The sequence below is a fragment of the Rhinolophus sinicus genome, linkage group LG07 (assembly GCF_036562045.2).
Source record: "Rhinolophus sinicus isolate RSC01 linkage group LG07, ASM3656204v1, whole genome shotgun sequence".
NCBI classification, from domain to species: domain Eukaryota; kingdom Metazoa; phylum Chordata; class Mammalia; order Chiroptera; family Rhinolophidae; genus Rhinolophus; species Rhinolophus sinicus.
Genome location: NC_133757.1, coordinates 97,088,726 through 97,102,160, shown reverse-complemented (window position 1 = coordinate 97,102,160; position 13,435 = coordinate 97,088,726). Strand labels below are relative to the sequence as shown.

Genomic DNA, 13,435 nt, shown 5'->3' with positions numbered 1-13,435 from the left:
AGATTTAGTCTAGGGCTACAGGGCTTTGTTGGTCAAACTGACCAGGTCAGCAACATCTAGGGCATCCTGGCACTTGGTGGGCAAGTTTGGCCCAGAGTAAACCTTTCCGTTTAGCTATGAAGTCAGGCAATGGAATAGTCCCAAGGCAGCTGTCAAGGCCCCTGGGGCTTCTCTAGGCTCCTGGGAGGTCTTGCAGCCTAAAATGTAGCTGTTCACACAAGGACAGGGCTGAAGAATTTCTGGTAGCCCCTTCCTTACAGGAAGGTAAGGGTCTGGGGTTGATGGGAATACAATGGGGTTACAGAATACACGCTGCTAAGGATTTGGGGGACGTTAGCATTGCTAAGGTGTCCAATAACTGGTTTGGGAGACCAATGGAATGGCAACCAAACAGCCCCGCTAGGAAAAAGGATGCTTGGATTGGGAGGCCTTGCCTGACAGATTTACAGATCATGAGGGGTCTCAGATACCATCTGGCCCAAGCCCTCTTGTCTCACCATTATCGAGGGAACTTGCCCAAGGCCAAGTTCTCACACCTAACCTCATTAGGGGGGGATCTGAGATTGGAATAAAGGTACTCTCCTTGCAGTTAATGCACGGACCACGTGGGGGCGCCTGCTTTCTCCTACTTTCCCTGTGCCCTTCAGAACCTAAGAGCCTGATTTTCAAGTGATCTGAGATCAACCCAGAAATTCTGCTAAATACTGCTTATTGAGCACTACTGCACATCAGATGATGCTAGTAGTTTTATATATACACATAAAATATTTATGTATCATCACCATGTTTTGCACACAAAGAAGATACCGGCCCATAGATTTTTAAGTAACTTGCTGAAGGTCACAGAACTAGTAGGTGCCGAATCAGGATTCAAACCACGCCTACTTGACTCCACCCCTGCCTCTCCTAAAGTGTGGACACGTCAAAGCTGGAAACCCCACACAGCCTGGGTTTTAGTCCTCTCCAGAGACCTCTCAGCTAGGGTCTAAGGTGCCTCCTCTCTCATGCCAGCTCCCCAATCCTCTTTGGAGAATTAACAACAATGGAACATACCTATTTTTAAATACTCTACTATTTTATGTTTTTTATTCTTTGAAATAAAACTTTAATATAGAATAATACTACATGCAAGGCAAAATTGCTTATGGTAAAAATTCAAATAATAATATTTAAATTATATAAAGTAAAAGATCCCACCCTTTTAAAATTTCATGAGAATTTCTTGACAGCCTGTTTCCTTTTCACAATAACCTCACTAGGTTTAGGAAGCCCAGCAAAATCAATTTAAAGGCTTGCCTTTGCCCGAACCACGCAAAGTTTTCCTATTAGCAATTTATCCACTTTTCTCTGTAACCATCTGCATCTGTCTTAAGAGAAACGTTCCACGGGTGCTTTGCTTGTTCTCCACGGTCTGCTCAGTTTCGGTCTCTCTTCGCCCTACGGCCACTGCGGTCCTTTACCCTCCAATCCTCCGCCACTGCCCGCCCTCCCGGACCCACTTTGGGTGGGAGCCCCGCATCCTCCCCTGCTAAGGGGGAGTCCCTGCGCCCCGGGCCAGTCCCAGACAGAGCCCTGTACCCACCCAACCCGGGCGAGCCCCTCCTCCTGAGCTCACGCGGGGGGCGGAGTCCCGCTCTGCACCGTCCCGCCGAACGCTGCGGGGGGACCACCCGCGAGGGTGGAGCCTGGCGTCCCCCCCCCTTTACCACTTTGGGCCGGAGGCCGGCAGGCCAACGTTCCGCGCCCACCCTGAGGGCAGAGCACCCCGCAGACGCCCGACGCCCAGTCCTCCTTGCCCCGCGCCGGAGGGGCCGTGTGGGCCTCGCCGAGAGGCCGCGGGCCGGGAGCGGGTGAGTGCAGCCGCACGCCCTTCCGCGTGGCCCGCGCGGGCGAGAGAGGGTGGCGGGGCTCCCTCCTCGGCGGCGCGCGGAGTCCCCCCCTTCCTAACGCAGGGCTTCCTAACCTTTACCGCCGCCTGCGCGCGTTGCCGTCACCTTGTTACCGGCGGGGAAATTCAATTACCAAAAATTTTAGAAGCGTTGCTTATGGTACGGCACCCCTGCTCGAATTTTTTTTTCAGGGAGGTATTTATCACTGTGCCTCCCTGCATTTCCCCCAGGGAGGCACCCCCAGTGCCTTTCAGGTATGTCTCTGCGCCCACCTCTCACTCTCCATCGCCCCGAGAAAGAGTTGGGAAGACAGCCATTTTAGACTCTCCCTCCGGGAGTGATTTACCTTAAAAAAAAGAGGACGGCGGTGACGCCCCTCTCCTCTCGAGCTTTCAGTGTGGTCTGCTAAGCTGGCCATTAACCAGCTTTGAGAGAGGGGCTTGAGGGCAGGTATGGCTTCCCCATCAAATCTGTGTCCCTTCCGGTTCAAATCTTTTAAGGTTATGCTAGAGGCAACTTGCTACCCAGTTTTCCATCTCCATAAATACACCTACAAGAAGCATGGCGTATGTTGAGATACTTTAAGGATTAGGTGCATTTCAGAGGGAGGCTTTTCCAGAAGCTTCCTCTATTGGAGATGACCTGGGAACAGAGAGCTGGTTGAGGTTAAGGTCTGCTGCAGCTCTTGCAGCCCAGCAGTTTTGTCAGTATAGCCTCTCGAGTGTCTTGAAGTTTGATTAGGGGGATATTATTACATTTTAGAGACTCTAAAGCACCATCAGATTAAAAATACATATTATCGAATGTGCTGCTAAGTAACCTACGAGAAAGTATGGATTGTAAGAGGCATCAATCACCATGCCAGAGACTTTCAAATGCTTTTTTTAGAATTGCTGAAATACAACAGCTACCACTATGCCAGTGGTAGGACGTACTTAGTCCTTTGGGGTTTCATCATTACTTATGGAGTCTTGTGCAGGTGCCCTGGGTAAGGGTGGGGGGGGACTCCTGTGTCTAGGAGCCAGCTGCAGACCACTCAAACTCAAACATTTGAATGCCTCATACACAAGCTCTCAGTGAACGTGGGCAATTTGGGGCCGAGAGAGATGTAGTGATACCCCCTACATCAGAGTTAAAATGGGACCCCAGCTGTTTCTCAGTTACTACCTCTAGGGATAAGTATTTGTAGATAAGCCAGATGTGGCCTCTCCCTGCTCTGAACCAACATGACCCTGTGTCTGTAGGTGTCATGATTCTGAGCTCTGCACTGTTGTTGTCACATATACAACGCCTTTATTAGTGGGGTGGTCCTAGAAGGGCCAGATCCACATCTGTGTCTTTGTGTCCCTTACAGCCTTGTCTATGGTGGTCATCTCTCCCCTAAAAGAGGGGAAATAAATCAGCAACAGTAGGTTGGAACGATTGGTTGGAGGGTGGGGCAGGAGGGGAGGACAGAGAAAGTGTGGAGATGAGTTTAGGGGCCACAGCCCAGGCAAAAAGTAACAAGGGCCTGCTCCTGTTCAAGCTGCCACAGGATCACCGTGGAGGGTTCCTGCCTGTGAGGTAATACCCAGCACACTGCTGATGCTTCATAAGTATTTGCTGCATCAAGAAGGGTGAGGGGCTGGAAGGGGAAACCATTCCTGGGAAGCTGGCGCACCTGATACCTCTCTTTGATCTGACCCCACTCCAGCCACACTCCATTTTTTGCCATATATACTGTTAAAATTGATGGTAAAAAATAGCTGCTTGAAACCATGGAGTTTGGCACCCATCTGAAATGCTGGAGAGAAACTAGCTAAATCAGTGGCCTCTTTTCCCCATTTCTGCCTACAGAGATGCCAGAAGGACCATCTGTGAGGAAGTATCACCATTTGGTCTCCGGTTTTGTGGGGCAGCAGGTGATCAAGACAGGGGGCAGCAGTAAGATGCTAAGCCCTGCCAGTTTCCAGTCGTTGTGGCTCCAGGACACCCAGGTGAGTTCATCGTCTACTTGTGGGCTTGTGCATAACCTCACACAGGTGGGCAGTCTCCATCAGCACATCCTGTGCCTCCCCTAGAATTCATCTCAAAACTTTCCATGCCATCACTTCCTTGAGCCCAAGACAACCATGTTAGGACTCCATGCAGCTCCCCTTCTTTCAGTCTGGCCAGAAGTTTCTCAGCTAGAAGCAGGTGTCACAGTGGCCTGTAGAACTCTAAAAAATGTACATGAACTGGAGATTCTGAGTCAGGGAATTCTGGAATGATTTGCTCACTCTAGCTGACTCTCATGTGCACCTTTGGTTGGGAAACCATGTTTAATCCCACTGGGCCAGCAAGGACATAAGGAAAGAGCATATGGCTTTTGATCTAGGTTCCAACCTGACTTACCTTTGCCCTGAGCATTAAGTGAGAATCCCCTTAAGGGGCTCGCAGAGTTCCTGTGGTCTGACTCATGCCTCCCTCTCTACTATGCTTCTTACCCTGCCCCAAATCTCTCTTCTGATCATAGTCAACCATCTAGAGCTCTTCTAATAGTCCTTGTCCATGGTTTTGACACGCTGCTTCCCTGCTTGAGGAATTCTTTTTCTCCCAACTCTGCCCCCATTCCTGTCCCCTCTTGTTACCATGGTAATTCCTAGTCTTTCTTCTGGATTTAGCTCTTGCCATCACATCTGAGAAGCTTGCCCTGCCTGCTCTGGGCCATGGGAGAGACTTCTCGTTTTTTTCTAATGTAGCTCAGTTGAGACATTTCTCATGTGTGGGAGCAAACAGCCGTGCTCAGATTTGCAAATAAGTTATTTGGGAATTATTTAGAAAGCTAAAGCCCTCCTTGACGAAAGGCTTTCACAAGACAGCTGCAAATATAATTTTTATACTAATTGACAAATTGGAGATCATATCAGAACTGTGATCTGTAAGTATGCACCTTTGGTAGTCAAAGCAGTAACGCCTGTTTCCATTAATGCCAGATGTTTTGATTTTAACTCTTTGAAAGATTGCCCAAATATCAGGTCATGCAGAACAGGCTCATCCTGGCATCTAGCCCTATATACATTACATACTAGGGCTAACAGTATGAAAATAGAGTACATGCAGCTGGAACATTCTTTTGCACCCATTTCCTATTGTCATTTTCTTTTACTGAAATTGTTTTCATTGGGATGAGGGGAATTGTTTTTTCTTTTTTATACATTTTATAGCGATGGTTTGATCCATTGATTAATTTTTGTGTCAATAGTCAATTTTTATTGATTATAGTTGTGAGTTTTCTTGTGGCCATTAATTATATCAAATCCAATTTCAGGGGGAAGTGAGGGGTACTGAATTTCACAATGTGTTGTCTTTAGTTGCTGTCAATCTATGTGTGGAGAGTGTGTGTATATGCTGATTATTTCTAACAAAGAAAAAACATTGTAAATTGAACACAGGAATGACAATTGGTATTTATTTCTTAGCTAACCCATAAAAAAAATTGGGAGCATTTCCCCTTAGGTTTTCTAACGTGGCTCTGCTGTCTATCTGGTCTGGCATGGATTTATTTTATCGCTTATCTGATTCTTCCACTTGATTCCAATCACTTTGAAAATGTGCTAACTGCCCACACCTCTGGAACAAGGAGCAAAAGGCAAGTCCAAAATACCTTTGGGAAAGCTTCATATATGAGGCAAGAAGGGAGAAATTTGCATTAGGATAAATGTCTCATACACCTCTTCTCGTGTTCCTCTTTCTGGGTCTGTCAGTCTCTCTTAGTCTGTTTGGGCTGCTATCATAGAACACCACAGCCTGGGTGGCTTATAAATAACAGAAATGTATCTCAGTTCTGGAGGCTGGAAGTCAAGATCAGTTGCTGGCAGATTGAGCTTCCTGGCAGATAGATGGCCATCTTCTCCCTGTGTTCTCACGTGGTGGAAGGGACGGGAGCTCTCTGGGGTTTCTTTTATAAGGACACTGATCTCATTCATGAGGACTCCACCCTTGTGATCTAATCACCTCCCAGAGGCCCCCCCTCCAGATACCATCACGTTATGGGTTATGTTTCAACATACGAAGTTTGAGGGGACACAAACAAGTTTATAAGCAAAGGTTTAGGTCACGTTCATTTTTTTCTAGGTCCATGGAAAGAAATTATTCCTGAGATTTGATCCAGATGAAGAAACCAGGTCCCATGGTAACAACGCACTGCCAGAGCCTCTCGAAGGAGAGAGGATGGAAGAGGCCGGGGACCAAAAGCAAGCCGTGGGGTCTGACAGCCAGAAAATCTCAGACCCATCTTCCCGGTCCCCAGAGCTTGCTGTCCCCAGTGGAGATGATGGTTTGGACTGTTTGGGGGGAGACAGCCCTGCAGGAGATGCTGAGAGGTGGCTGGAGGTCAGATTTGGTTTGTTTGGCAGCGTTTGGGTGAACGAGTTCTCCAGAACGAAGAAAGCAAACAAGAAGGGTGACTGGAGGGACCCCATTCCAAGGTAATGTGGTGGAGAGGGCCGAGGGCTGTGTCTGCGTCACTGCAGGGTGTGCAGTGTTCAACACGGCGCCCCGGTGTGGCACACTGTGGGTGCACTCGGGTAGCTGTCCAACTTGCTCTGCAGCAGCCCACTTCCTGGGAGGGGAGACATTTCTCTGTGTACCTGTCAGAAAACGTAGACTGTGGTCTGTGCCCAGAGACGGACGGTCACATCCTGGGGCAGCTTAGACAAGGGGGAGAACTGTCCCCACAAACGTGGCCCTGGAGGGTGGGAGGTCTCTGAAGGACACTGCATGGCTTGCCGAGTGCACTCTGAATTTAGGGATGGAATTGTCCCAATTTTTAATCTATTCATACTGAGAATGTCTTAGTGCGTAAAACTATCCAGGGGTTTACTCTATGCTGTGCAGGGTTATTTCCTTACTGTACTACATTCCCAGAGGAGTCATTGCTGGTCCAAGAGAAGGAACGTTCTCATGACTTTGCAGAAGGGCTTGCTTAGCTGAGTTCTCATAGCACTGGGTTGTTTGTGTACTTTGTAAATCAATTTGTAGGGGCTTTTGGATATTGCGTTAGCCTTTGTGATGTGCGGTGCCAGTATCGTTTCCAGTCCGTGCCCTTTGGCAGTGTCTGCCAGTTGGCGTTCAGGATTTTTAATTTTTGTGTAGTCAGTGGTTGGTATTTTTCTTGATGGCTCTTAAGTGTTCCCCTCTTGCTAAAGAAGACCTCTTCTACCCAAAAGTCACTACTCTTCTGTTTCCTAAAGTCTCATAATTATGTCTTTTTTTATGCTCGGAACTATAGTCTTTATTTATATTTATAGTATGACGTAGGGCCAGTAGAATGCTTTGGGCTGTAAAAATAACTCAGGCTGGCTTAAATGAGGAGGAGATTTTTTTCGGTTCACGTAGTAATTGGAAGTTCAGAGGGAGGGTGGGCTTTGGCGTTGACTCAGTTCCCAGCTGTTGGCTTGGTGTTCTTGTGATTCTCCTGTCTTGGCACTTTCCCACATGTTGGTTTTGTCCTTAGAACCTCATGCGGTTCCAGGCGTTAGGTCCACATAAGGAAAGAAAAAAGAGGAAGAGAGAGGGTCAATTCTAGACATTCAGATGAGCAAGGAGAGTTCCTCAGAAACCCCCAGCAAACCTCTCGTTGCCTGACGCTGGCGCCTGGGCTGATTCCTGAACTAGCCTCCAGCTAGAGGAGGTGAAGTACTCTTCCACCAGCAGGGCTCACCCTGAGAGTGCCAAATGTATTGCCAGAGTTAACACATATTCTCTTCTTTTTTAAATCTCTTCTTGTCAAGTTACGTCTCATTTTTCATGTTTTATATATTGCTTTGTCTCTCCCATTTTTTTTCTTAATTAGGCTTGTCAGAGTTTTATCTATTTTGTTGGTCTTTCAAATCAGTAATAATTAGTTCTATATACTCTATATGAAGAAGATTTCCTAATTTTCCAGATGTCTGAGTGTTTGGGGTCATCGTTTTGTTTTGTTGTCATTTTTTTGATCAGTGATCAAAGCCTGTAAATTTTCTACTTTCGGCGTTAAGATTTGTAGTCAAACACATAATTGATCTTTGTGTGCATTTTGTGTACATAACTGAAGATAGTATGCTCATTAAAAGTAAAACATTCTGTAAATATGAAGAACAGGTTATAGCTTTGACAACTCCAATTCTCTCTCTTGCGTATTTTTTGTTTACTTAATATGCCAAACTGGGGAACAGGAGTATTACAGTCTCCTGGGGTAGTTGTGCTTTTACAAAGTTTCTCCTGGTCTTTCTAAGCGTTTTTGTTTGTGTTTTGCTGCCCTGATGTCCCAGGCATTAAGGCCCCTGACTTGCATAGGTTCTTGGCAGCTTCATTATTAAATAACAGACCCTCTCTTTGCTGTGGGTCTTGAATTCTGCTTTATTTGACGTTAATAGGGCCACTCTGTTTGGTTGGTCTACCCATTGGTCTTTTTTCACTTAGTTGGTATGTTTTTTCACTTATTTTAGATATTTTTCTTATAAACAGTGAAGCAGGCTTTTGTATCTCTTTACACTCAAACTGAAACCCTTTGTTTTGAAATGGGGTAACTGTTGTTTGGATTTTCTTCCACTTGCCATTTAATTATACCTTGTTCCTTTTCTTTTGTTGGATTTATCAAGCTTCTTTTCTGCCTTTCTTTACCTTTGTTAATTTGGAAGTATTGCTGTTTATTTTCATTCTGTTGGTAATAATCATCTTTAAATTATACCTGTATTTTTTTTGAGTTAATAACCCTCAAATTTTTATAACATTAAATTAATAACTCTTCTCCCTCATTATGGTTTTTTGCTTACTCTCTTTCACCCCTCTGAGATGAGACCTTTAAAATATTTCTACTTCAGAGCATTTGAGATCTTGCTCCTCAGCATATGTCATCAGTTTGGCTCAAATAAACTCTTACAAAAATTTAAAATATTTCTACTTCACTACTTATTTCCTGTCATATCCATCCCATCTGCATTTGCTGAGATAGTTTAGAATTTTAGTTCCAGACTGTTCATGAACTATGTTATTAATTATGTATAATTAAACTAATTAATATTAAAAACATTAAAATAGTTATCTTTTGTTTCAAGAATTCTTTCCTAACATTTGTGTTGTAGTTGTCAGTTGCGTTATCATAATTACAATCCATTTAGGTTTCACAATAAATACTACAAAATCCAGTGCTGCTCATTATGTGCTGTCCTTTTCATCTCCTCCTATCTTGAGATCTTTGCTGATTTAATTTATATTGGATATGTATTTTTACCTTGAGTAAGTAATTACCTCGGATACCAGGCATAGATGTTTTCCTGAGTTCTGTTCCTCTAAAGGCACGCTTTTACTTTTGCATAAGAATACCATCTAGGTCAGATACGTGGAGCGTGCTCTGCTTCTGATGTGGAGTCCAGTTCCAGCCTGATTATCTTCCCTGACAGGGGAAACGCTGTATTTCTTTGTCAAAGTTCATTAGGTTTCTCCTCTGTCCTTGGAGTTCAGAAAGCCCATGGGAGTATGTGCGGATATGTCTTTCTGGGTAAATCTTGCCTGGGCCTGGGAGTGGTGCCTCTTTAGCCCTGTCTCTCTGTCCTCCTTCCTGATAAGCCCTGTTTTTGTGCAGGTAGCCACACCTCAACTTTAGACCTTTCTGTATGTCCCAAGTTGTCTTCAGTGAACATGTATTGTTATGATCAGAAAGATGAAGAGCTATATATGTGGGTTTTTTAAAATTTGTATTGGGTGGGGAACAGTGTATTTTTCCAGGACCCATCACCTGCAAGTCAAGTCGGTGTCCTTCAATCTAGTTGTGGAGGGAGCAGCTCAGCTCCAAGTCCAGTTGCTGTTTTCAATCTTAGTTGTGGGGGGCACAGCCTACCATCCCATGCGGGAAATGAACCGGCAACCTTGCTGCTCAGAACTCCAGCTCCAACCAACTGAGCCATCCGGCTGCCCATATGTGTTTTCTTTTAATTATTCTGTTTAGCCCTGAAATTCTTATGATTCTGGCAGAGCCATTCCTTTTCTCTTGCACTTACTAGCTTTTCTTCCTACCCAGGTTGGTCCTGTACTTTGACAGTGGTGGCTTCCTGGCATTTTATAATTGTCAGATGTCTTGGAGCTCTTCCTCAGTGGTGAAACCCAACTCTGACATCTTGTCTGAAAAGTTCCATCGAGGACAAGCCTTAGAAGCTCTGGGCCAGGAACAGCCTGTCTGCTATACACTGTTGGATCAAAGATACTTCTCAGGCGTAGGTACGACTGATGGGACAGGGATGGGCCCCCTCAGCGTTATTTAATAGAAAAGGTACTCGTCTGGGTGGCACAAAACCGAGACCCACCCAAGTGTGAGCACTGCTGGTCTTGAGGTGATCACTTAATCTCTTTAGCTTCACTTGCTCATTTTTAAACTGGGGAGTTAGATGATGTGATTTCTAACGCCTCCTGGCTTCAGAATTCACACCCTAATTCTGTTACCCATTGTAGTCTGCCTGACAGCTGCATTAGTTTGTGACCTAAGGGGCAAGGATCATGTCTCACATCCTTGAATCCTCCAGTACATAGCAGAGTGCCTGGCACACAGGAGGCACTTGATTGGTGTCTGGTAGGAACCAAAGCCATGGGATTTGCTAACGGAGAGCCGTGCATTTGCTAACGGGGCCGACAGGCGGATGGAGCTGCCTGCTGGTGAAACCAGAGAAGTCTTAGGTCTACATGAGGATCTTACAAGACATGAGTGAAGAAGCAGGTTTCTGCTCTCTGTCCAGGTGTGCTGAGCAGTGAAACTGAACATTTTGAGGTGGGGAAAAGCTGAGCAGTATGAAAACTAGGACAGCAAATTACCTGGACTACAAGAACACACCATTCTTATTTCCCACAGTGGGGCAGTACATGCACCTGTGATTGGCTGCTGAGGCAGTCGGGTGAGCTGGTGATGTGACAGTCCCCTCCGTATCCAAGGCATGATGTCTGCTGCAGGCATAGCTCACCTTGTGAGGGGGGATGAAAACCAGTGGCTCAACAGGCAGTGGCCTTGCATTTTCATGTTAGGACCAAGGGAGTCCCTGTGACTTGAGAACCAACGGGTCTTCCAGAAGTGGGCTTTAGGGTATGTGTAGCAAGAGCTAATGCCCTATGAACGTATCATTATTAACAATAGTAACAGCCAACGTTTTTCAAGGGACTCTGACATGCCAGGCACATGGGTTCATCCTTAACTTCTATTCTGTAGGGTAGTTACTTACTTATTTTCCCTTTATTCAGATGAAGAAACTAAACCAAAAGATATATTGCTAGTGGGGAGTACAGCTGAGATAGGAATCTAGGTCGTCTGTAGTGAATTTTAGAGCGAGATTTTGTGTGTAGCAGTGAATGTGATTATGAAGCTCTTAGAAAGCGGTCATTTTACTCAGCCGTTCACGCCACACGTGCTGAATGCTAGCCTTCTGCCAAGCCCAGCCTGCTCTCCATGAGGAGATTATTGTTTAATAAGTAACTTGAGTTAGACTGTAATAAATGCCTAGTAGAGATTAAAGGAAAGTACATTGTTGGAACATTTTGGAGAGTTATTGATTCTGGAAGGCGGGATCAAGCCTGGCTTTACAGAGAATGAGGCAGGAGCAGAAAGATAATGCAATAATACCTCCTAAACACTGTTGTATTTCAGGCATTATGCTTGACATTTCAAATAAGAGTAACAGCTAATACTGACTACTCTGTGTACCAGTCACTGGGCCCAGCATTTGTGTGCGTGTGTGTCTCTGAATTCTCACTTACTGCTTACAAAAACCAGGTAACTTATCCCCATCTTACAGGTAGGAAACTGAAGCCTAAAGAAGCTAAGGAACTTGCCAGAGTCACATAGCTGGGATCTGGTTGAGCCGGGATTTAAATCCAGGTAGTCAGGTCCTAGAGCCTGTTTTGGTAACCACTTTGCTGTAACAAGGGCCATGCATGAGTTTTATTTCATATTCACAACAACCTAAAAGTATTACCAAACCAGTTTCACAGACAGGGAAACTGATTCAAGGATTACGTGACCTGCCCAAGAGCCCCTGGTACACAGCAGAGCTGGCCCCAGGTCTTCCTGAGGCTCTGCCCTGCTGCCATCACAGTAGCTTCAGTTTGCCTTACTCACTTGGTGGACTAGTTTCATTATGGATGTGTCCTTTATTCTTCCCTCGTCATCTTTCTGCTTTCTTTTAGGGAACATCATTAAGAATGAAGCCTTGTACAGAGCTGGGATCCATCCCCTTTCTCTCGGTTCGCTCCTCAGTCCCCTGCAGCTTGATGTCCTCGTGGATCATGTGGTGGAGTTCAGTGCTGACTGGCTTCAGGGCAAGCTCCAGGGCAGACAGCAGCACCAGCAGATCTACCAGAAAGAGCAGTGCCCTGCCGGGCATCGGGTCATGAAGGAGGCCTTTGGGCCTCCAGGTGGGTTCCAGAGGCTCACGTGGTGGTGCCCCCAGTGCCAGCCCAAGGTGCCGCCCGACAAGCCAGAGCAGGGCCAGCTCTCCTAAGGTGTTCAGGCCCCTCCTTCACAGAATCTTGCCCTTTAGGGACCGTGATGCCTGAGTGTCGAGAAAGGGGGTGTGGGCAGGGGTTGGAATTGGGTACAGGAATTAGAGGGGACCGTGTGTCAGAAGGCTGTCAGTCCTGTTGATATTCATCACTGGAGTTACGTCTAAGGTATAATTTCCACGAGGTTAGTTTCCCCCCCGCCCCAACTGTTGGTTAATTCTTCCTATCTAGTTCTGTCATTGGGAAAGATGGGAAAAGTCACGAGGACAGTTAAGGGAAAAGCCCCCTGGAACGACAGTGGGGTGATGAAAATGAAAGCTTCTGGAAGACAGCTGTGCCCCAACATTGCTCTGTTTGGTTTTGTTTTGTTTTTGAAACATTGGTTGGCTTGAAGGCCCTCCATTTGAGAAACAGGAGCACGGAATTGTCTTCCTTCATTCCTCTGGAGGGATCCACGGATGAGGATGGCGTAGCATGAGGGTTTTGCTGGGACTCAGCCTCCTGCCTGGGTCCTTTCCTGTGAGATGGAGACACCAGGAGAAGGGGTGGGGGGAACAAGGGGGTCAGGGAGCTGGCCACCTCCCTGGTGTGCCCAGTGGGCTTTAGAAAAAAGCTACTTCTTTCCTCCTCAAGGATGTATTTGACATTTGTGATCGTTGATATATGGAACAATGCAAGAATCACAGACTGTAGAGACACAGTATCCAGTTAGCAACAGCTGGAAGAAGCTAGGACATGAAAATAAAACTCTTCGTTATTTTCTGTTGTCATGTATTTGGCAATAATGGTTCTTACACTATAAATAACTGAGCTCTTTATGAAGATGGCTGTGTTGGGCTTGTTGAGGTGGCTTGATAGATCCACTTGAAAGGAGCAGGGCAGGGGGAGGGGGTAAGCACACAGCTGCTCTTCTGCCCTGCAGGGCACTGCACTGGCAGGAGATCAGGTGAAGCAGAGGTGGATTTCACTTCTGTTGCCACAGCCTCTGGCACGTAGAAGATAGCGATTTGTCTGATAGATGCTGATGCCTGGCTTTTATAATTGGCAACTGGGAGGCTGTTAGT

General features: G+C 46.1%; 1 protein-coding gene across 1 annotated transcript; it reads left to right on the top strand.

Annotated features, from left to right (window-relative positions):
- Nucleotides 1-1,627: 1,627 nt before the first annotated feature.
- NEIL2 (nei like DNA glycosylase 2) lies at nt 1,628-13,145 on the top strand. Its single transcript, XM_019733108.2, has 5 exons — nt 1,628-1,850; nt 3,726-3,865; nt 5,985-6,337; nt 9,910-10,106; nt 12,057-13,145. Exons 2-5 carry the CDS (start codon nt 3,728-3,730, stop codon nt 12,368-12,370), a joined length of 1,002 nt encoding a protein of 333 aa, XP_019588667.2. The 5' UTR covers nt 1,628-1,850; nt 3,726-3,727; the 3' UTR covers nt 12,371-13,145.
- Nucleotides 13,146-13,435: the final 290 nt, after the last annotated feature.

What these genes read in the sequence shown, in the direction of transcription:
- NEIL2 (XM_019733108.2), top strand. Translation starts at nt 3,728, where the DNA reads ATGCCAGAAGGACCATCTGTGAGGAAGTATCACCATTTGGTCTCCGGT. An exon ending in TGTGGCTCCAGGACACCCAG is followed by an intron (nt 3,866 to 5,984) that starts GTGAGTTCATCG and finishes ATTTTTTTCTAG; the next exon opens with GTCCATGGAAAGAAATTATT. An exon ending in TGGAGGGACCCCATTCCAAG is followed by an intron (nt 6,338 to 9,909) that starts GTAATGTGGTGG and finishes CTTCCTACCCAG; the next exon opens with GTTGGTCCTGTACTTTGACA.